The 24,433-nt window shown below is 38.5% G+C and overlaps 1 protein-coding gene across 7 annotated transcripts in view; it reads right to left on the bottom strand.

The window, feature by feature from the left end:
• Positions 1 to 10,729: 10,729 nt before the first annotated feature.
• The window catches only part of DCAF6 (DDB1 and CUL4 associated factor 6), a 94,088-nt gene continuing 80,384 nt past the window's right edge, over positions 10,730 to 24,433 (bottom strand). For 6 of the 7 annotated variants that reach the window (XM_075034029.1, XM_075034031.1, XM_075034032.1 and 3 more), the window contains 5 exons: positions 22,399 to 22,537; positions 16,316 to 16,472; positions 14,680 to 14,768; positions 12,108 to 12,213; positions 10,730 to 11,301 (listed from right to left, as the gene is read on the bottom strand). In XM_075034029.1, coding sequence (XP_074890130.1) covers positions 11,237 to 11,301; positions 12,108 to 12,213; positions 14,680 to 14,768; positions 16,316 to 16,472; positions 22,399 to 22,537 — 556 coding nt within the window. In that variant the 3' untranslated portion in view covers positions 10,730 to 11,236. Of the gene's footprint in view, positions 11,302 to 11,335; positions 12,214 to 14,679; positions 14,769 to 16,315; positions 16,473 to 22,398; positions 22,538 to 24,433 lie in introns of those variants that run through there. The other variant, XM_075034028.1, reaches the window with a different exon arrangement.

Raw genomic sequence — 24,433 nt, 5'->3', positions numbered from 1 at the left:
AAAATGGTGTCCAAATTTAGCCCATGCAATTTTTGTTAAAAGAGAAGGGCTAAAATTGTCTCCAGCTAAACCAAGGCTCCCATATACTTGTAATTTAGGAAGCCTTTCAGTGATACGCAGGCAAATACTATAACTGACAATTATTTGCAACAGAAAAAGAAAAACAAAATGGAAGTTTTTGGAAGAGTTATTATTCGTGCTCATCTGACAGCCCAAATGCAATGAGATTAGGCAGAAGTGCCTGGGTACTATTTACAGGAAGAATCATCTCTTGATATAGACTTTCCTTTCCCTTTGCTCTGTCATAATTAGGAATGTCAAATTTCTTAAAAAAACCAAAGGCATGGAAGAAGAGGGGGGGTCACTCCCTCTTCTTCCTCAGAAAATGAAAATATGAGTAAGAACTGAAATACCTGTCTGCAATAAGTATTTGCATGCTCAAGCTAAAATTTATTTACATTTTTGAAAGTGTGGAATACATTGTTCATAATCTAGTTAGTTTATAGGAAGTAGATCTGTGTCTGTTAAATAAATATGAAGTCTTTACCTTTGAATGATGATAAATCTGTTATCAGAAGTAGCATTCTGATGCACACCAAAGAACCTAAACTGAGATACCAGTAAAATAGGAAAAATTTAAGAAATGCTGCAAACAGAAAGCAACAGTCTAGCTGAGCAGCACAGGGAAAAGGCAGCACACAGAAATTGTCTGTAGGTTGTGGATACTGAGGCATATCTTCTTTCTGAAAACAATCTTGGCAAATTAATGTAATATAACAACACATTCATTGTAACGGACTTAACATTGCACACAATATAAAGGAACAACAATCAATGTGGTTTGCAAAAAAAAACCCCCAAAGCAGTGATTGTCTAAAACTAAGTTGACTTTTTATACACCTATGGTGCTAGTTATTTTGGGGGGTTGGGTTTTTTCCTCCTGATTTCTGCCCTTAGATATGTGAGCTTCCCATGTGCTCAGGTTTTGCGTACTCCATACAGCTGGCTGACAAAGCATGCGCTCTCCCTTGTGAGAAATGTTCTTGTTAAAACATGGTCTTGGGCCATGTTGGAACAAGATGTTTCTTCTTTCCTTTTTTTTTTCATTTCAAATTGTTTTGCAAACAGAAAATTCTAAGGACATTTCGTTTTGGAAACGTTTCTGTAACAAAATATGTTGCCTGTGTTCCGAGAGGAGTTCGGTGACTCTGACAGCATTGATTCCAGCTTGCAGCTGCCTGGGACCCCAAGTCCTTGGCTCTGGGTGTATTTAAGGCTGCCAAAGAGCTTAACTTCCCAGCGAAATGGGAAGCCCTCCCCGTCTCAGCTGGCTGCTGCTGAGAAAGGGCTGCGGGAGCACCGAGTCCTGGGCTCGGGACAATCCACGAGGCTTTCAGGCAGGCTTGGATTACATGGGAATTCATCGAACCCTGCGTGTTTCATGGCTCAGTGAGCAAATTAATGTTTTAAATCGAATTTTGCTCCCGACTGGATCTCCTCCCTGCTTCCCTGTTGCAGAACCTCCCACGTGCCAACTTGGCCACCCGGGGAGATGTCTGAATCTGCGTGTCTGGCTGTGGGTACCAGCCCCTGCGGCAGCTGAATCCCATCCATCTGCCGCCCTCCAGCCCAGAATTTAGCCCAGAAGTTGTGTTTTTCTTAAGCACACCCCATCCTAGGCAGCTACCATGGCAACCCAGGGACAGACTGTCAGATGCCGATCCTGCTACAGCTCCACTTCTGCCAGGATACAGCTAAATTACTAATGGACTAATTAGTGTAAGTGAAAAATACATTTTGTGGTCTTTATGGTAAGATCTAAGGGGACTAAAGAGCTCAAGTCATACCTGCACAAACCAACCACATTCAGAGCTGTTATTCTCATATCAATCACGAGTAACTACATTTTTGTACCAGCCTTTTTACATTTACCGTGTTGAGATAGAGCCCTAGGAGCACTCAGTTTTGTCACCACACAGCTCACCAAGCGGCGTACCTGTGCAACAGCAATGCCACTAATGGTTTACCAAGAAATTCAGTTGCCTCAAGAGAGAATTCAAAGTTGCCAGGGTGGAGGAGTGTCATTAAAGATTTTTTGAGTTGCCTCTTATTTTTAAAAGGCATAATCTGGGCTGGTGGAAGGGGACTTACCTCAAAAGTCTTAAATGATCTGAATTCTGGTTTTATTACTAGGTTCTTAAGGGTTGATAAGCAATTTGTTTCCTCCTTCATGCCCAATTTCTCCATCTGTTGAAGGGGAATTCTGACATAGTCTCTCTTTGTAGACTGGATCTAAAGTAAAGATCTATAAAAGCTAAATATTAACATCACCACCGCTTATATCATCACTTCAGGTAAAGCTGGAGCACTGTCAGAAGAAGATGGCAACGTTCAACTCTGAGCGCCACGTCTTGCCTGAGCATCCTCTGTTTGCTCTCTGGTTGCCAGCAAACTTAGTGATACGCTTCAAAGCCCTGGTGGGCACAAATCCAGGACTCCAGTGCTAGACAGAAGAGATTCCCAGCCTCACTCTCCCATCTGCTCTTTCTTCAGTAATATATCCTAGTGAATGTCCCAGGTTTTTCAACCTGCAGTTTCACTGAGATGCCAGTTACCTTCTCACGGAAAGGAGAAAAGCCTTTTTCTCTTCTAGATATGTAGCACAGTATGGTTTATTTTGCATAGCTCTGCAACTCAGAAGTGCTTTCTTATAGCAGTGTCATATGGCCATTACACAGCAACACAGGAGGCCGTATGAATCTGACAATCAGCTTTTAATGCAGGATATCCCCTGCCATACTGCGTGCAGGTGGTATTGGAATGTTTTTCTGCAGCTCAGCTACGTTTAACAGTCTTTTCCACAGCATCCCTCTGTTTTTAGACTATCTTTCAGTGAACCAAAAGTGACTGCTGCATTGAATATGTTCTCCTTCCTTGGGTCTAATTCAGCTTTTCATTCGTCCTTACCTTGCTCTCTTCCAGCTGCTCTCAGTCTGCTTTCTAGGGAATGAACTGCGTGTGGGGAAAGTAGAGACCTTTCTTCTCCTGCACCTTATGCCTGCTCTCTGCCCGGCCATGGGCAGTCCAAAGGCCAAGGGGTCCAGCTACCCCTTGCACCTTGGGCTCACTATCTTACACCTTCTTAGTCCCTACACCAAACTGCTTGATAGATAGCCAGCGAACCAAGGTGAAAGAGATCATGAGAAGAGGGACAAGAGAAATAATTTCTCAAATTAAATGATGAAGCTCATTCAGTTTCTCATTTCTGTATCTTTTGCCCAGCTGTCCTCCACAAGCGGATGTAAGAGACCAAATTTAGAGCCTCCAGATTGCCATCAAATCTATTCACCACAGTGATGTGAAAATGAAGCTGAATTTCTGAGCAATCACATGGATTTTCAGCTTAGGGAGGGAGGTGGGCAACCGCCCCCATCAGCGACACCCACATACCCAGCGAGCTGCCAGAAGGGGCACACGCAGCCTGGCTGTGAAGGGGTGAGGGGCTGGCAGTTGCTCCTGCCACGGTGAGGGGATGTTGATGGAGGCAACGACTGTAGCTCTGGATGTGTTTGAGAGTCGCCCTGCGCTGGGACTGAGCCGTAGGTCCTGCTACAGGGAAGGCAGCACTCTTCAACGAACTCGTTGCATGACCCTTACGTGCAATGATAGCAGATGCACACTGTAATTTATTTTTTAAAGAAAAAACTCACTTGAGAAAAGTTGGAGAGAATTTTGATGTGTCTTGTATTTTATATCCTTGAGCCTGTAAAGCTTCTGTAGTGCAACCACCATCCAAGCCAAATGGTTTTGTCGCAGTGCCTAACTTTATTTTAAAAGCCGTATTCACTTAAAGATTTACAGAATCCTTCCTTGCTCTTTATAATCCTGGGTAAAATAAGCATGAATTATTTTAGAGCACAGTATATTCTCTTTGAAATGCTCATGAAATGAGACAGATAGCAGTCCCAGACACCTTTTTCCATGGACGAAAGTGCTGAATCAACATCCCAGGCTCTCAGAGCCAGCTACTGACAACCATGACAACATTAAGTAAGCAAGATTTGAAGTGAGAGCCCCAACTCATCTTGCACCTACTACTGAATGGTCATCACACTCTGCTGAATAGAAATCTAGTCTAGCAACTTTGAAGGTGAGACGTTCAACTCACCATGAAAAGTACGTTGTATTACCTGTTACTCCTTTAGATGATTTAACAATTACAGGTTCTTTCTTAACGTACATTGTTTTTAATCAAATTTCTTTAGATATGCATGGGGATCCAATACAAAAATGAAGCATAGCTATGCAAGAAATGTTATGTATAAAATAGATAAGGAACATCAGAGTCTTAATACTGGTGAATCAGTATGTATCTATCCCTGGAAACAAATGAGAACTGGAGAACAAAAAGGCCAATTAACAATTAGTATACTAATTATAGAAAATGAAGCAGCTATATTCAGTTAGAAACAAATAGCCAAGTAATTACTAGAATACTTGGATCTACAATAGCTTGTTTCAAAGGTGCAGAGTGGAGCCAGAACTCTTCATCACAGGGCAGTGGCATCACCATAGCTGCACCAGATCAGTAGAGTGAGATGGTCAGTACACACCGAGGTAAAGGTGCGTTTATGCTAGACTCAGAGGGGACATCAGGGTATGACATGAGAGAGGAAAATGATAGCACATGGAGATGAGTGCACCTGAAGTGTACACATGAATTTCCCCACCAATTACAGAATTGGAGGTTCGCTTCTGTTTGTCATCAGAGCAGCAGGGTCCTGGGAAGGGCTGGGGTGCAGCACTGTCCACTACTGTTAAATATTCACAACAGCAACTCTTAATCTTTCTTGGCACAAGCTTTACCACCCATGTTTGAGAAGTTGCTGAGATATGGAAAGAGTCCTTGGGTTCACTAGGAGACAGGAATTAGGGAGCTGAGGTGAGGGCTCTGAGGCTACTGGGAATAAAGGAGCTAGAAGGATTTTGGGGACTTGCCTTTGGCTTGCCTCAGTGGCTGGGCAAAGGCAGTACCCAGCTAATAAGAACAGCCTTGCTTCTGATCCCCACAACCCTGTCTTCCTCCCTTCTGGCTATCCTTCTGTCACTACTCACAAGGACTAAAAATAGTAGCTATGGGTGGCCAGATTGCATGGGGCTAAGGGCAGGTCAGGAAGGACAAAATATTGGAAGCAGGGTCTGAGCGCCGAGTCATTCAAGAGGGGAAGGAGAAGATCTGCAGTGATGTTTGAGAACAGTTGCAGATCCCCTGGGATTTGCTTTCCAGTGAGTAACTGTATTGGGTCTGACTGAGATGGAGTTAATTCTCCCCATAGCAGCCCTCGTAGTGCTGCGCTCTGCACTGTAGTTGGAAAGGTGTTATAACACACCAGTGTTTTGGCTACTGCTGAGCAGTGCTCGCCCAGCATCAAGGCTGTCTCTCCAACATTCCCCCCGTCACTAGTAGGCTGGGGGTGGGCAAGATCTTGGGAGGCGACATAGCCAGGACAGCTGTCCCAAGCTGACCAAAGGGATATTCCATACCATGACGTCTGCTCAGCAATAAAAGCTAAGAGAAAGGGTGGGTGGGGGGCACTTGTTATTTATGATGTTTATCTTCCAGAGCAACCGCTAGGTGTACTGAAGCCCTACTTCCCAGGAAATGGACGGATATCACCTGCTGATGGAAAGTAGAGAATAAATCTGTTTTCCTTTGCTTCCATGTGCAACTTTTACTTTCTTAAACTGCCTTTATCTTGACCCACAAGATCTTTTTTCCACCTTATTTTCTCTTCCCTCATCCTGCTGAGGAGGGAAGTAATGGAGCAGCTTGGTGGGTACCTGGCATCCAGCCAAGGTCAAACTATCAAACCACCACAGTAACAAAGCCCATTAACAAACTCTATTTAGAGGGTTTTTCACTTAAGTGAGACTTTCCTAAATTAGTAGCCATCAGTTCTGACTTGGGATAGTGAATCTGTCAAATTCCATGAATTATACTAGCATAAAGCCCTCCTCCTGCAAAAAAAGGAAGCATGGTAATATGGTGAGTCACAATCAGAAAAAAAGGAGCTTGCTTTAAGAGTGGCATATTGTCATGGTTTAACCCCAGCCAGCAACTAAGCACCACACAGCCGCTCATTCACTCCCCCCCCCGCCGTGGGATGGGGGAGAGAATCAGGAAAAGAAGTAAAACTCATGGATTGAGGTAAAGACAGTTTAATAGGACAAAAAAAGAAGAAAATAATAATGATAATAATAACAATAATAAAATGACAATAAAAGAATTAGAACATACAAAACAAGTGATGCACAATGTAATTGCTCACCACTCCCTGACTGATGCCCAGTTAGTTCCCAAGCAGTGATCCGCGCCCTGCCCTGCCAACTCCCCCCCAGTTTATATACTAAACAAGACATCACACGGTATGGAATACCCCTTTGGCCACTTTGGGTCAGCTGCCCTGGCTGTGTCCCCTCCCAACCTCTCGTGCCCTTCCAGCTTTCTCGCTGGCTGGGCATGAGAAGCTGAAAAATCCTTGACTTTAGACTAAACGTTACTTAGCAACAACTGAAAACACCAGTGTGTTATCAACATTCTTCTCATACCTAATTCAAAAACATAGCACTATACCAGCTACTAGGAAGACAACTCTATCCCAGCCGAAACCAGGACACATATGCCTATTTTTTCCAATCAAAACACCTTGCTGTATATTTCAGTATTTTTAGTAGTAGTAGTTGTTTTTTGGACTTCAGTTTGCTCTATCAGCAAAAGGAAATTAATCTAGAAGGGAGCATTGATAAAAAGCTCGTAAAAGGCACTGAGAAGGTAGGTGGTACCTTTTTATTAAAAGAACGAAGCAATTGCAAATAGTAAAAGGAAAATTTAAAACTAAGGAAAATAAATCTCTATTACCCTAAAAAATAACTCAGGCTGAACAGTAGAGAGTGTCACTGAGATGATGAACTGGATGCTTACACAAAGACATTTGGGCATGTTATAATTCATGAAAAAAGCTTAAAATTGATTTGACCCCACGTTTCAAAGACTAAATCAATCTCTATTTAGGCAGGGCGGATGACCTCACACATGCCTTCTGTCATTTCCTGTACTTCAGCAGAGACTTTTAGAGTTGGTCTCTTGTAAGGGTGTGACTGTGGACCAGGAGGAACATGGGCTGTGACCTAACGTGCTAATTGGCACCTCATTTTTCAATAGCGCTGACCCATTAAACAGTGCAGTATGGAGGATTCCCAAGAATTGTTAATGGCCTTTGCAATAGGCCTCAGCCTCAGAGACTGAACCTGGCTCAGTGATATCTTTCCATAAAAAAAAAAAAGACTTTGTAGACATGACTACTCACCTTTCCAAGGCATCTCTGAGCATATTCTCCCATCCCTTGAACACAAGCACACACACACTTCAGTGATAGCTATTTTGCTTGTGCAAGGACAGAGAAACCTGTATTAAACATTTACTTCTGCAATTTCTTCCTCAGAAACATCCTCTGGGGTCTTCTGAAAGAGCTTGGGACATACACAATAGTCTACCGTAATATTTTATTCAAGCTACATTTATCTACTGCCTAGGTAAGCAAATTTCACGATAAAGGTGGTGCAGGATGTCATTACTGAACCTTGTGCTACCTCCATAAGGGGAAGGCATGAAGAACTAGAACTTAGGCAGGTAGCAGTTTGAACAGGCTCAGCATCTTCGACATTTAAACAAGAGATTGCTTCCTACAGTGACTATCTGGCCAAGCTTTGAGACACCTAATTATTTACCAGGAATTGTATCAACACATCAAAGAAGTTGCTTTTGATCTTTGCAATGGTCTTAAGAAATATCCTTCATAGAAGTGAGTTCAATGATACCTGAACCCTTGCTGTAGATAAGTGCTCTTCCCAGGATGTAAACATTGACAGCAAGCTGTTGTGGGACAGAAGGACCAGCTCAAGCCCATGTATAATCTTCAGTCCACAAAGCAGGGAAATAAGGTCCTCCCCATATTCTCACTCACTGTCGTATCCATCAAATTTGGGCTGTTACTATTGTAATTAGAAACTGAAGGGTTTGGATATGTCTTTTAGTGGCCAGCTAAATCAACTGGTCACTTGATGCTTATCAGGAGAATTATGGTCTGTTGCTTATTGGTCTTTCCCCTTCATTGGCTTACTTGAAAGGAAGAGTGATAGTCTCAGGTATTGCATCACTATTAGCGTGAAGTACACAGCCCTAGATTTTCGTTTCTGCACACAGGACACATCCTTCTACAAATGCAGCATGAATGGTGGTACTAGAGGGAGCTTCTAAAATTGTGACATTTTGGATTGTGGGTTGTTGTATTAGTTATTTATTAACTTGTATACACATTTGAATAACATTTTCAAATTTTATTTTGCTACTACAAACTCTAGAATTATCAACATCCCTCCCACTCCTGCCAACAGGTCCTATTATTGCATGGTTCTAGGAATTGAGACAGCCCATTACCTAAACGTTTATGAAAAGAGCCAACGCAAACTCTATGGCTATCTTAGTTTTAGAAAAACTGCTTGAAAAGCGTCATTGAAGTTTGAAAAAATGTTCCAAATGTTAAACTTTTGCTCTTATCGAGATTCAACTCTCTTTGTAATCAATAAACCCACAGCTAAGCATCTGGAATTAAAGTTAGCATTTAGCTTTTGAATAAATAAGAGACCTTTTGGGAGCAATGTGCTTATCAGAGAACTCTGAAAAACAAACATTTACAAGATTGTTGCTTTTGGTTTATATTGTATCATCTTTGCTAGCAATTGCTACTACTAAAGCAAAAGTGGCAGAAACAGCTTTTTTATTTTTAGAAAGACAGACATCCACAGTGATGATTTTAAAACGTCTCCAGTGAAGACAAAGGGTATCCTCTCCACATACTTACTTGAGCAATAATTTCTAAATAAAAAGAGTCAGGCTTCTGTAGCAACACCATGGTCATTCTTTTTGGAAGCAAATACATCTCAGTTATGATCTACAGAGGACCTAACAACTGCATCAAACATTGTATTATTCTATTTTGTTCACAGAACTGCTCAGGACCCCTAGCTGTGGAAGAGGTCCACCATTGCAACAGATGCCACACAGAGCAGAAATACAGCTTTATTCCTTTTACTGCTAACAGCTAAAGTAGAGCAGACAACCCTACTTATATATACAGTAAGTACACTATATATATCTACTGTATAGTTCTTTAAAATCTAATGAGGAGTACTGTTCTTTTACAGAAATTCAAGGCTAATTTATATGTGACAGTAAAAATATTGCTCAGTGCAGTGCTATAAGCAGCAAGGTTTGAATAGTTCTAGACCACTGTGTTCCCCCCTCCCCAAACAGGTGTAGCACAAAATCATAAAATATTCCTTCATTTCTTCCTGGACTAAAAACGCTTGCCCAAAATGGTATGTCATGAGGAAAAACTAATGTTTTTTTCCTTCTCCAACAAGAAGGCCACTTAGTCCTTCTTGTGTCACCAGAAGAGACAAGTATCTGTATCAGCCATTACTTTCACTCCATACCTTAAAAAAACCAAGCAACTTACCTCGACTTCTTTCACTCTCCCTTGCTCACAGTGGATATGTTCGCAAATGGTTACCAGATTTCCATCCTCAGTTGCCCCAGCCTCCTCTGGGTGTGAAGTCTCCCCTTTTCCACAATGCTCCAGTGTTCTGAGACTTCCATTCTTCTCAGCACCCTCTGCCTCCAAAACCTTTTCTCCCCCACAGTTATTTTTTCCTTTCCTAAATTCACTTCACTGGATCACTTTCAAAGCTTCTATACTTTGCTCTTCCTCAGAAATTTGCTATCTTCTCCTTTTTTTTTTAAAAAAAAAAAAAAAACCCAAACAAAAACCAACCACCCTGTCCATCTCCTCACACTTTTCCTCTCCCCTCATGTTATTCTCCCCTTGCCCAAGTGTCTTCACTGTTACTGCCAGCTGAGTTCTATGTAATTCCCATTTCTCCTCCCTCACAAGTCTCTCTTCGTCTCCTCAGTATTAGTTTTCCCATCTCCCTCTATTTCTGTTTATATACCTCGCCCAAGTCCTTTCAGCCTGCCTGCATTGTGAATCAGGGTATCAGAATGTTGTGATAATGTTATTTAGACTTTGGTGTGCAGAATTCTTTTTGTTGATGTAAGCAAAGTTTGTGAAGATTGTGTGATGAATGTGTATTTTAATGATAACAGAGTAATGAAGCCTCCGGTAGCCTCATACATCTGATTTAGAATTCTTCCCGGCATTCTGTAACACCTGATGGAGCCTCTCAGCATCTGCCATCCTTGGCAAGAACAGCCATTGAGCAAAGCTGCTCTTTTCCCTGCCCCGTTTTCCTTTCTTCACTTGCTCTTTCCCATTGCCATCCAAAAATGTATGGAGGAAGGGTAGAGGCTGTTACACAGACTGAACTGCCCTCCTTCCCAAATAATTACTCCTAGGAAGTAATGCACAGGAATTTTCAAATTCACGTTCCTTTGCACTACACTTTCTCTATTATAAATCCAATGGAAATTAAGATATATCTGCTGTTGTTGTGAAGAACGCATACTCATGGATCTATTAGTGAAACAACTATTTCACCAGCACTACAGATTCAAGCATGGAGAATGTGAAGTGGCGCTATAGTAAGACTGATGGAGAGGCAATTTTGCATATGTATGTGTGGGTCTCAAAGTCACAGAGAATCCCAGTGCTCACTGTAAGAAATAATTGTATTTGTCATTTCACAAACATTATAAGAAAGAATGCAAATGAAGGCAGTAATGGGGTTATAGTTACAAGGTGAAAAATCAATGGTTGCGTAAAGGAAAAACACAAAACTACTTAAACAACCAAATCTTTTAATTAGAAAGCAACAAACATGCAAACAGCAGGTATAGAAATTTATTTGAACCAACGTTTTTACTATAATGAAAGTTACTTTAAAACATTGATCCAAGCTCCCACATTTGCAGGTTAAGGAAAATATTGCACTTTGCATCTTCTAGCACCCCTCATACATGGCAAAACATTTTAAAAACATTTTTGCTTATTTTACTTGCACACTCTCCCAAAGTCATGCACACAGTCATTCAAAAACAAAAGGTTAGGTTATCCAAAAAGCAATACCTTAGAATTGCACTAAAGCTCTGTAAGGAAAAATATAATTAATGTCTTATACAAATTCCATTAACATCTAGGTGCTTGCACACAACTGCCAGTTACTCTTCATCTTCATTTTCATTTTCCTGACCAGATCCTTCTGATCTGTCACCTTCCAATCGGTCTGTAAGACACAGAGATTTAGTAAAGAGAAATTCTAAAGTTTTCAGGTTTTGGCAAATATTTATAGTGTACTATCTCCCTGGGCTATTACACAACACATAGTGACTGTGGATTATGCAGTAAAAGGAAATCCATATGGATTGACAGCAGAGATTGGGTAGAAATGTTACCACAAGAAAGGAGAACAGGATAAAAGCCCTAAAGGATTTCCAGGCATAAAAATGAAATTTGTGTACAAAAAGGAGAAACCTTGTAGCTGCTGACTGGCTGTCAGCACAGGAAAGATGAATGCAAGCATAATATAAAAAAAGAGATGGTGAATACAAGGGATTGAAACACTGTTCTGGGGAGCTAAAACTAGAATAGCTGCAGTTAGAAATCTGTATACTCCAGAAAACAGGAATCACTATCTGTCACTGTATATACAGAAAAAGTACCTTTTGATGTAAATGTTTAGAGATAGGCAAATACAGAAATGTGTGAGGGAATGTGAATGACTCCAGATTTATCACTCAACCAATGTGCAATGTCAAAGTTAAGAAATACCTCACCAAGCCATAACACATATTTTTGCTGAAACTATTGTAACTCAAGTGTTGGGCAGTTCTTTGAGTATTTTACTCCAAAGAAATCATAACAAATGAAGAAAAAAACAAACTAATATATTCAGTTACAGCAGTGGCAAGCCATACCACTGGGCTGGACACAGTGGCATCCTCCTGGCTCTCTAATTGTCATAGATCAGCGAGAGGTGAAGGAGGAGCAGCAGTTGCTGCCAGGCAGACAAGCTCTTCAGAAGTCTCTCACCTGCTCTTATATGATTCAACGAAGCCAACATTCGTAACATAAATGAAGCTGGAACAGTAATAGTGTTTCTGGTCTCTTCCAGCATTAATTCATTACGTGTTATAACCTGGAGGCAAGGAAGGGGAAAAAAACAGCATCAAAAATAAACACAAAGTTGTACTGCATTGATATGGGTTTGTAGATAAAAAGTTCCTACACAAAAGGCATTTACACAGTCCAAAATTACAATAAGGGAGCAATATTTTAATAATCACTATCAAATACAGTTGTACCAGTTATATATGGTATAAGAAAAGTCAGACAGTGGACCCTGCCTACAGATATCTAATTGCCTGTCTAAAGAATATTCTAGTAAGATCATCAGTCCATTGTCCACATGCATGGCAGATATTTAGATGAGCAACTGAGAAAAACTTTTGGAAAGTGCTGTTACAGATAGCAACAAAGTTCTAGCACCAGCACTGGCTAAGAACATGGGAAGGAAAAGAGATGAGGTTACCCTAAACTCCTACCTTCATGCTGCTTGAAACTTTTGGAGAAAATCCAAGGAACACAAGCAATTACTCTATCCCAGTTCAGGAACATTCTTCAGGCCCATAATTCTTTCTAAACAGATCTACAACTTGCCTCTAAATTACTTGAAAGAGCCAGCTCTGTCTTAGTTTCAAGGAACAAAAATTCACTAACGAATACTTTTAGCTTTTTTGCCTCCTTCCCTCCTCATGGTACTTCCTTGCCATCCTTCTTGCTTTGCTGTTAAGTTCTAATTCCACACCTTAGCTTATCTCTCAGCTTTTTTAGGCTACGTTCTTTCATTATCACTAAGCATAAAAATTTCTTGAGATGGAGACAAGTTCTGACCATTATTCAGTCCCTCCTCTCAGGTCAGCTGCTTTAAGGCAGGAAAACAATGCATTTCTTTTCTCCCTGACCCTCCTTCTCAAGCCTATTCCTCTTATGACGAACATGTTCTTGCAAATGTCTGCACTGACCTTCTCCTAGCCAAATCAAAACACTTCTTTTCTGTCATTCTCATTTATTTACCAGGCACTTTGCACAGCTGATCACTCCCTAAAAGCAAATTGAGAAGACAGCAGGCTGCCATTTTTTCCTCTTTCACCTCCTATTTCTCTAGTGCATCATCAGTAACACCCTTTTGACAGCCTGCTTCTGATGCTTTTTCTCTGTTCAGAGATTTGTTCCCATCCTCACTGTCTTTTCCTATTCACTAAGGTCATGGCCTGTCTTAATTTTGAATACAGTTCTATATCTATACTGAACTTTCCCCAAACACAATGCTTTTTCCCTGGACCTTCCTTTCTATGGAAAATTCAGTTTAGATAGGTTGGACACTTACTCTAGCCAAACTTAACATGGTGAAAACCATTTTATTTCTATGAACCTCTCCTGTCCTCTACATAGGTATTTCAATACAGGGATTAAATTAAAAAAAACAAGAAACATGTAAAATTACAAACCACACCATGATCGAATTTCCTGAAAGTTCTACATTTTTTATTAAAGAAAAAATAATTAAATCTCTAAATAATTTGTTATTATTAAGTGACAAAAGTATCAGTACAATAATTACTTTCAGCACATTCAGCAATATTTCTAACCCCCAAAGGCTCCAAAACACATCATAGGGTAAAACTATCATACAATACAAAAAGAAGCATCACTTCACAAATGTTACTACTGCTAAAATAATGGGAAAGGTTCAAAACTCACAAGTGGATGGTTTGGTTTTTTTTCAGGGGGAACAGAGGGTGATGGGTAAGGATTGTGTGTTTCTGGTTTTTTTAAATATATATAGTACTAACACAGAGAAATAATAATTTTTTAAAAAGTCTACTATATCCCTGCTGTCCAAGAGATTGCACAAAAAAACTCCTAAACCACCTCACAACCAAATTTGCCCTAATATATTACTTACAAGAAAAACATCTAACATTTTAATAAATTATGTAAATCACTAAAATATGATTATTCAGCAGTCAGCTATATGATCATCATAGGCCAGTTGCTATGTACATTGTTATTGCTTTGAGGGTATGAAAACAATGTGTTACATAAACTTACATACAGACTTTTATAACTGATTGGGCTTGCAATGTTTGCTTTATTCCATGAAGTTCCCAATTTGCAATCTTAACCTTAACTCCCTTTTGTGCCACAGAATATTTAATAGGATTGATTTTTGCACTCTCTATTCTTCTGTATATCATTGTATTTCCTTCAGTTAATTTATTTGTTTAAAGAGGGGTACTACCTTCATTTATTTATTCCTGTCAGTTTTCCTTCTATATCTGACTGTTTGTACTTTTTCCAACTTTTCATGTACATGATACCTGATCATATCTTATAATTTCTAGGAGAGTTTATGAATAAAAAGTGCCTCTGTGTGCTGCCAATGATATGAAAGTTAGCTATTATAAAGTACAGCTTTTTATTTGTAGCTCATCTATTGAACATTAAATAACTGTTAATTCAGTATCAGTAACTTGCACTAAAGGCTTTTATAGAATTGGAAGATGCAACATTACTGTGAAAATGGAAGAAAGGCTCTTACCTCATCTGCAAGTTTTCTGTTAAAAATCTTGGATTCTTCCAATGGCGACCAAATTTTTATATCATAATCAATACCCGAAGAAGCTAGAACTAGAAGTAATAGTAATTCTAAATTAAATGTGTTACGTCTTTACCAGTATTTTCTCCACTTAAGTGGAGTTGAAGAAAATGCTTCCCTTGAAGCACTTACTTGTAAATGTCAGTTCTCATGCTGGACATACAGCTATATAATTACTGTCTCCATACGAGATCTGAGCTATAGATTGTATATTTTCTAATATATATATATGAAGAAAATACATGCAAATATCAAGACCCTCCTTTTTTAAATAAAAAAAGGCACCAGAATATACATAAGATAGGAGCAGAAAGTAAGAACCAACCCAGACACTACTAATATATTTCTGCTGATAGTCTGGGTAAGTATATGCATTAATAACAAAGCCTTAGGATTTGTAGACCTGGATACAAAGCAGAAGCAAGATTAATTTCAAACGTATTTTTACATTTGATAATTTCAGTGTATTTCATGTAAATTTATTTGTTATTCAAATATAAAGCAGCAATGGATGCTCTTATAAACACTTGTTAAAATATGGAAAACAAGAAGTTGCAGAACATCCTCTAGATCATCGCATAAAACATGTATGGGAATAAAAATTGCATAGAGAGATCTCAGTAGCTGGAAAACGGTACAAGATTAACTGTCCTATGAGGAGGATGACCTCTTCATTTTCAGTGTGTGACAGGGAGGCAGTCACACTCCATCAAGAAATCAGTAAAGGTACAGAGCGTTTTGAAAGGGGCTTCCAAAAGAAGTGTCCAACCTAGCCACACACTCCAACATTTACAGGAACACAGTTTCAATTAAGCATTTAAAAGTTGAAGGCTTATCCAGTGTGGGGCAGTATTCCATTTTCCACAAACTGTCTGAAAAAAACCCAGCCTCTTCTGGTATTATTATAACAACTTTATTTGCTTATTTATTTACAGCAGACTGTTACTCTACAGCCATGAAAGCTATGAAAAAAGAAATAACACAAATACTTTCTTTGACTATGTCAGAAGCTGTGGAATGGTTCAGATTTTCCATCTACATGTCAGACGACATATGATTCCTTCTACTACTTTGGTCCCGCTTTTCTGTAAATATTTTCCCCTAAATACAAATTAATAGAATTTCTATGAATTTTATTCATCTAATCTCACAAAGCCAGTGAGATTGAGACACCCACTTCACTCAATTTTTTTTAACAGAGCCAAGTAGAGACCAGATTCCAGTATCAACTCCCAAAGCGTTGCTGGCATTTCAGTGACTCCATATTTCCCTCATTAGTGTCACGGAAAACATTTAATGTATTGAGGGGAGCAAGAGATGGAGATTCTTCTTACTACATCTTAACTTCCTATAAATACTATGTCAGTAATGTTTTCATTCCAAGATCTTATTGACTAAGGAGGGTCATTAGTAAAAGACAAAATTAAATGCAGTATTATCTAATTTATTGGGTGGAAAAGTGAACAATAGTTCATTAATCATTACAATGCTCTACTGAGCAAAGAATTTAAGATTGAGCTTTAAAATGCTTTACTACAGATAACCTGAACATGCAGACTGTGAAAAATTATCATCTTACTTGGGTCAAATGGATGAGGCTGAAGACAGTTCACCACATGATTATCAGCTTCCAGAAGCATGAGATGTTCAGCAGTATGTCGGTCCCATATAAAAATATGGCCACAGTCTGAACCACTCATGACAAAGTTAGATCCCCAAAAATTGGCTTCCTTTATCTGCAGTAAAAACAAAAATAACACTTACTTTACAAGACTAGCTTGGAAAGCACATCAAAGAGTATACTCCTGTTTCTGCAGTAACACTGCCTCTGAAGTAAGAGCTCTGCAAAGGCAGAAACAATATTTAAGAAAATTTAAAGAAAACGTTTAAAGAAAAATGATCAAAAAAAGAAAATTCAGGAGGTTAAAGATCTCCAGAGCAAAGTGGCTACTAATAGGAAAAAAAGGAGAGGCATTGGGGCAGACTGAGCAGTTTGGAAATAAATGACAGCAGATTTGTCACTTTCCAAAGTGACGAGAATGATACTGGAGACAGGGGTATGCGAAACAGTTTTTGGGAAGAGTCTGGTAAATTAAAGTGAGTGACAAGCTAATCCCTGGTGGGGATTTTCCATTTACACAGGAAGGGGAGATGAGACAGAAGCTTATGAAAACTGGGAGGTGGGAATTAACTGGGTCTGACAGATAAAAAGGAGTCATGAAATCAGACTTCGGAATTTTTTCTCCCCCTCTATAATCAATCAGATAAGAACTAAGACTTCGCAGTCCAAGACCAAAATTAAAGTTATAAGCCACTGAACAAGGAAGGCATCCGGGCAGAAGTGACCCTTCAGCTTCAGCTGTTACAGTAATAGTAGATAAAAGTAGAAGCATCTCTCCCTGCAACTGGAACCAATAATATCACAGTTTTCTTGACACAGCAATGATGCATTCTATTCTATTTGGTTGTTCCTATCAGTACTTTGTTGAGATATCCAAGCACCTGGGCAAAATGTTTGAAGTGATATGGCTAACATTTGTCACATATCAGTAGTGTGCCCATGCTATCAGCAAAGAGTATGTGTAACGCATGGACTATTGATTATTTTTTTAATTTTTTTTTAAACACACATGTTGCTGTGGATAAATTTAGAGAGCAAGGTAAAGCCTATCTTGCAAAGGCAGTGAGCTGTTTGAGGGCCTACTGTTCACACTGAAGGTCATTCTAGCATCTTGGGACAGTTTATGGCATTTTACTTTGCACTGACTAGACTAGCATCACACAAATTATATTAATTTTTAAATCACTTACTTATCAGAAGTTATAATTGGATGACATTCGGTTTTGGCCAACAGCTAACTCCTTTGTAACATTATCGACAACACAGCAGTTTGACCCTGGATTATAATTAAAACATTCGAGGAAGACTTCTCTGATTTGAGAACTGTACACTTGAAGGAGGAAATTCTATACTCTGAGAATAACACAGTAATAATTTTTACTTGAAAGATGCATAAATTACTGAAGGATTTTTCATAAACCATAAAAGATGGGAGGAAATTCACAAACACAGCAATGTGAGTTAAAGTGTGCACATCTGTTTGTGAGTGAACACAACTGGGCTGGACATGCCATTGACTGAAGGGTACTGCAGAAAGATCCAAGGTCCTTGAGAAGGCTTCCAGAAAACGAGCCACTTCTCACTGCAACTGTATGGTTTGTTGCAGTGCCTCATAGTCAGTGAAGTGACGCAGACAGAGGGCACTTGGGCTTTCCCCTTCTGGCAGCTTCTCCAGGAAGCTCCGACAGCACTGTGGGAGGCTGACGGAAGGCTTCTTTGGAGCGGGGGGACCATCTCAGTGGAGATGGCCAAGGCCTCCTGTCGCATTCTGCCTTTCGTCCCCTGCCATCAGCGCACAGCCTTCTCTCTATCCAATGAAGAGAGGAACATCATCATCCTCAGGGTAAAAGGAAAAGGGGGGTTTTAGGGAACAGTATGTTGATGCTCTAGGCCAGTATACTATATAATGGTTTATTATATCACCTATTTCCCTTTCCTGGTGTGAAGTGCTATAATTCAGCAGGTATTTAAACCTACTGTCTTAAGCTCCATAAATAATCGTGATCTCAACAGCATTGTTGTTCTGGATATGCGTTTGCTAACAATGCTGTGAACACTTTTTTAATGAAGTGGCCATCTCTGCCCTCAAAACGGCTAGACTGTCTTGTCCCTGATTCTGAGAATTAAAGAAAATAGCAGATATAGTCAATGACAAGATAGCTAACTTGACACATACTTGACTTGGAAAAAGTCTTTGGGAGACAAACGAGCCAATAAATTTGAACTTTTTTCTCCTCTTCGTTCCCAGCCCTCTCCCCAACACGTGATATTGTCATAGGATTATAAGAATATTGTATTATCCGATAATCATTTATACATATTAGTTATATTTTTGTATGGATTAATATATTTATACTAGACTATACTACTTTTATTTCTTAAATGTTATTTATTTATAAATAATTACTTGTGTAGTAAATGCTGGATTATTTATTAACTGTGTATTTACTAATTCAGTGGGAAAACCCAGACTCCTTGAGTGTTTCATAGATCTGCAACCTCATGAGTTTTGGAACTGAAGGCAGCTGAAGCAGTCTGTCCTATGAAACAGAGTACCATTACAATGTAAATGATCATGTAAATGACAGAGAAGTTGCAGGCCAGGAAAAAGTAGCAATAGTATCAGATATCCATTTCCTTGAAATATAATATTGATATTATTCTACACCTGTTACATTCAAGATACTCTTATGATTACAGCCTGAAAGAATGTGGCTTATTCAATTTCCGAGCCAAAAAAAGCCACCCTAGAATAATTTTTTTTTCAAGAAGCAACTATTAGGTTTGTTAAATGTAGAATAATAGTTCCACGCGAAGGCTTCTCTTGCCCTCCATTCCTAAAAAGATATAACCCAAACAAAGCCAAGCAATTAGTCTGAGCAAACAAGAACGGGTCACTTCCTTCACAAATGATTAGAACCTTCTTCAGGAATCACTTTTGATTTTAGCCTAGGACATCAAAATAACCATTGTTAAACTACTGAAAATAGGAAAAGGCTAGGCAGCAGTATCTTTCTCCATTGTTGTCCTACATCATCTACAGGGTGAGAGGTTAGGTGGGTTGGAAGAGGGAGGAGGGACGTTCCTTCGAGAACAGTCAAAACTCAATCAGAAGATGTGAACTGAAAGCTCCACAATAGTCTGATGTTTGTGCTGGAGAAAAAAGTCTGGAAGTTAAAAATGAAATTCTACACACAAGATTATACTGTGAACAGTTACCAGTACCTCTTATGAACTCTTTAAATTGACATACACTGGGCAAAAGAGATACCTATGTACACAGAAGTTTCCTGTGCAGCAGCTTTCAGAATTCACACAGATGATGTCCAATGTTTGGAGTTTAGCATAAAATGTTTTCCTAATTTTTGGCATTTGAGAATATCTCCAGCATAAAGGACAGAATTTCCGAGTTTGAGGCCATTTACACAGAATCCTATTATGGAATTATTTTCCAAGTAACACATCATACTAAAGCGCTAAAGAGGACAGTGCCTGCATCCTTATCTATCTTTTTGCATAGTTTTCTCAGAAAATGCACTGGTGAAAAGGACAGAGACATTGTCTTGCTCTGTGCTTTGCCCCAGCTACCTTGATTTAAAAGTCACCATGATAAAGAATGTTAGTAAGCCAAACCCTTACTGATGTTAAGAATATGTACTTTATTTCCAGCATGAGTATGTCCCGTTTTAAATTTCAGGCTTGCTAGATCTTTGCCTATAGAATATGTACCAATGATTGCAGTCAGTGCAATGAAGTCATCCTGATGTCTAAAAATAAGCCAGAGAAACTGCATTCCTGGATTCTGTACTGAAAGATGCGTTTCCAAAATATTCACCTTTTGGCAGCTTTTGTCTTGTAGCTCCTCTTAATATATATTTTTCATTATCTTGTTAGAAGTACATCTAAATTACCTCCAATAATAAATAACTTTATATTTAATTCTCAATTATGACTTCTTCCTGCTTCCTTTGTATTCTCTTACTTAACTGCTAATTTTACATTTCTAATATTCATAAAACCTAATTTTAGCACCACATAAATTAATAGAATTGAAATTCCCATTTAAAAATTTTGTTTTCAAACTCATATACACGGTTGCTTCTACTGTACCCATACACAACTTATCCCATTTACTAGTCACACACAGATGTTCTACTGAAGAAAAGGGGGACTCGTGATTAAGGGTGAATGGAATAGAGGAAGAATAGCATATCTAAGAAAAGAAATAAGAGTAGGACTGGATGGAAAAAGAGTGAGGAAGAGACAGTAGAGACAAAGAACTGAAGGCACATGGCAAAAGACAAATTTTGAAGAAAAAGAAAGGGAGTTTGGGCTCACAAGAGCATTTTTTTCCTCCAAGACCTAAAGAGAAACAGGAAATCCCACCCCCTGTCATTCCACTACCATCACACCCCTTGCTGCCATACTTTCAGGTCTGTTTCACGAAAAACCAGTAAGACCTAGGACTCTAATGACATCATTCGAGTGGTTACATGGCAGGGATCTATGTGATGGACATAAAAACGTTCCAACCCTGCCAATGGTGCAACCAAACATCAATATAATGCTACTTATCTTTTGCTTTCTAACAATATAAGAATTACATTTAAAATATACTTATTAAAAAAATTGTACAATTGCCAAATTAAGATCTCAAAAGTAAGGAAGTACCAGAATTATTCAAGTTGCCTGCATAACCTTAATTCATTCTCCTTTTTGATATATACATGTGTATTTATTAAAATAGTTCATGTTTGTGTAATTGACAAGACAACTTTATCCCTGGGCTGCTCAGGTGTGTAGGAAACAAGAACTCTCTAAGCTGTCTCCTTCACAAACTTAAAAGGGAAATACCATCAGCCCTTGCCTTGTGGGAAAGAGGGTATCGATCAAAAAAATAAATTAAAACAAAGTTTGCTACCATAGAAACCAACAGGGAAAATTATATTGTCTTTCATTGTGTGCATTACTTGTCATAGGTGCTCATATGAAAGAAAAGCAAAACCACAAACATATATCCCAAAGAAACCAAACAACAAAATCCGTTAAATAATCTGTATAATAACACACATGCAAATGGAGACTGAATTAAGACCACTCAGGCAAGCTTAGTTTTAATGTCTCTTAACTACAAAGTGCTTGATGCTATGACTTTTAAACTAATGGGGTTTTGAGCAATTAAAATTTCTGAAATACAGTGCAAAACTCCTTGTCATTAATCAAAGCTTATTCTAAACCTTGTTGCTTATGTAGACTGAAATATGCATTTACTGAAGCATTTTCCCCTCTGTTATCAAAGCCCTTCACACAAACTCTAGAAAATTGCTTTTGGAGGTAGAGGGACTATTCCTCAGATCATCTGCAAAATAACACCCATGCTGCTTCTACAAAATACCACCTAATACCCAGAACTTCACATCTTCAAAATAACATAAAAAGTGAAAAAAGAAATAGGAAGGAAAACAGCATTTGTTTCTCATGCACCACTGCTTTACAAATACAGTAACTGCATTTTTCTTAAAATACAGTATTCTGTATGAAAGAGTATCTAGTAGTTAGATTACGATTTAATAATTATTAAGCATTATTTCCTCTTTTTTAATTCAGTGATGTCAAGGCTCTTCAAAATTATGATTTAATCCGCACTTTCCCTTCCAAGCTGTTCAAAATTATTATTTAATCTTTAAAGAGCTTGGAAGGGAAAGTGAGTATTAAATAATAATTTTGAAGGTAGGCACATTTTATACTAAAGCTGACAGACAAAATGAAAAAGAAGTTAAGAAAAATACCCAAGATTTCAAAGGAAATTAAGGGGAGAGAGAGTCTTAAACTCAAGAAAACTTAAATGCCTATCATGGTGACACAAGAGTCACACTAATTTTAATTTTCATTTAGAGCAAATTACATGGCTTCCAACCACATATACAAGAAAAAGTGCTTACGATACATTACAATATCCATTTTGGCAAGCATATCAACGTGGCACCTACACTGACTCAGTCCATAAAATCTCTACCGTTCCCAAAACAAAGAGTTTGTACCATTGTTCGGGAGTTCCGATGACCTTTATAAACCATCTTTATTAAAGGACGTCTAATATTCAGCGTTTCCAGTTCTTCCATTTCTTTTCTTTCTTTCCTCCTTCTGAAGAGCTCCTGAATGCGGGCAACAGCAGATCGTCTATAAATTGCAGACAAAGAGAACACTACTGAAAGTCCATCTCTAAACACTGAAATGGGCTATCAAAATAGGACTATAAAGTAATAATTAGGCACTCAAACACACTCTCCATAAGTTGAGAACAGACATCAACATTATCCCAAATGTAAAGTTCCAGACACTAATTTTTCCAACCTGGCTTAGAACAAGAATAGCATGCAAGACAGTGGAATGTCAAGTGATGCAACATCTTATTCCTCTCTGAAGAGTAAACTTCAGCTGTTGGCAAAATTCACATGCTATTTCATTCTTCGGTGCTAGAGATATCCTCCACCCATAATGAGGTAGCAAAATTCTGAAGTAAAAAATCTATGCCAAACCAGAAGTTTTTTAAAATTTAAGAAGTTATTAAGGACCTATTGCACCTTCCAGTGTGATTTGGTTTTCCCCCAGAATTTCATTAAATGTATTTCTCTTCACTATTTCTGTATGACAAGACTCAAGATTTAGACAGCTTTAAAAGAGTTCCTACTAAGGCAAGAGATGATTTAAGATCAATTATTGTAGCAACTATCCCATATGTTAGCAGTGAGGGATACAGCAGAAGATTTCCTAGAATAACAGAAAAATTAGCTAAATTATGTATTTTGTTTTATGAATGTTTAATTCCATGAATCCACTTTTGATTAATCTGTGTAAAGACCCTGGTGCCAAATTCTTCCTGTTTAGTTCTAGGTTTGCAGATCCCCATAATTCCAAACTGTCACATCGCAGCACCTGCACCTAACACTTTTTCTTCTTTTATTCCATGGCAGGGTTGATATTAGCTTTGAGGTCCTGAACACAGTCCAAGGGGAATGTCACTCTCAAGAAGGAGTAGGTACAGATTTTAGCAGAATGCAAGCAGTCAAATTATTACAGGAATTTATGTAATCCTGAAAAGTAAACTGAGCCAGAACTGAATATATTTGCAACCTCTGTACACTGCTACCAGAAAGCTAGTAACCTGAATTTTTCTACAAGTAATGTGGTATGGTGTTTTAGTCACTGATCCTGGAGACTCCTGTGACAAGTCCTCTTTTCCAGAAAAAAACCCACCAGGTCTCATAACTAATTGTCTCAGCCAGTGGTCTGCTTAGATTTTTGTTTCATATTTGTCATAGGAGAAAGTTGGACCAAAAAAATTAAGGTAAAATGTTATCCTACAGCTAGGCAAAAAAGGAAAATGAATGCAAGTAATAAGTCATTAATACAGATTTAAAACAAAACAAAACCCAAACCAAAACAAACCACAAACTGTCATAGTAAGACAGATGATCTAATACAGCTAAGCTTTTAAAAGGTATTTTTAAAAGATATTTTAATACTTATTTTTTATAGAAACCAGAAGAGATTTGTAAGCACTAGCCAATAGATCCACTTACCAGTGGACTATTACAATACATTTCTTAGAAGTTTGTCTAGAAAACAACCCCAGAGAAAATAGACTACTACTACTACTTCCTTTGTGAGAGTTTTCTATCCCCCCAAAATCTTGTACCTAGGCAATTTTCTAGTTCGTTATTCTTATACTACACTAAATAAATATACTGTATTTTTAGTTAGTCCTTATAATACACTGGAGTCTCAACTTTAATCTTCATCAGATTTAAGAAGAGGGTTCTTCACAAAGTCTTCATACAATGCAGGAAAAAAAAGCTGCCTATGTTCTTTATCTACTGTGCTTTAAAGATCACAGAATTAATTCTTCTCACCAGTTTACTTCTATATGAAGGAAAAAGAAGGGTGGCATGTATATGATAGGCTACATAAAACACTTCCAGAAACTTTAAACAATTATTTGTACATATTTGGTTTTGTCCTTGGTTTTTAAAAAGGTGGGGTTTTGTGTAAGAAGGTAAAAGCAAGAATCATGTA

The sequence above is a fragment of the Buteo buteo genome, chromosome 8 (assembly GCF_964188355.1).
Source record: "Buteo buteo chromosome 8, bButBut1.hap1.1, whole genome shotgun sequence".
Taxonomy (NCBI): Eukaryota; Metazoa; Chordata; class Aves; order Accipitriformes; family Accipitridae; genus Buteo; species Buteo buteo.
This window is presented reverse-complemented; position numbering and strand designations above follow the sequence as displayed.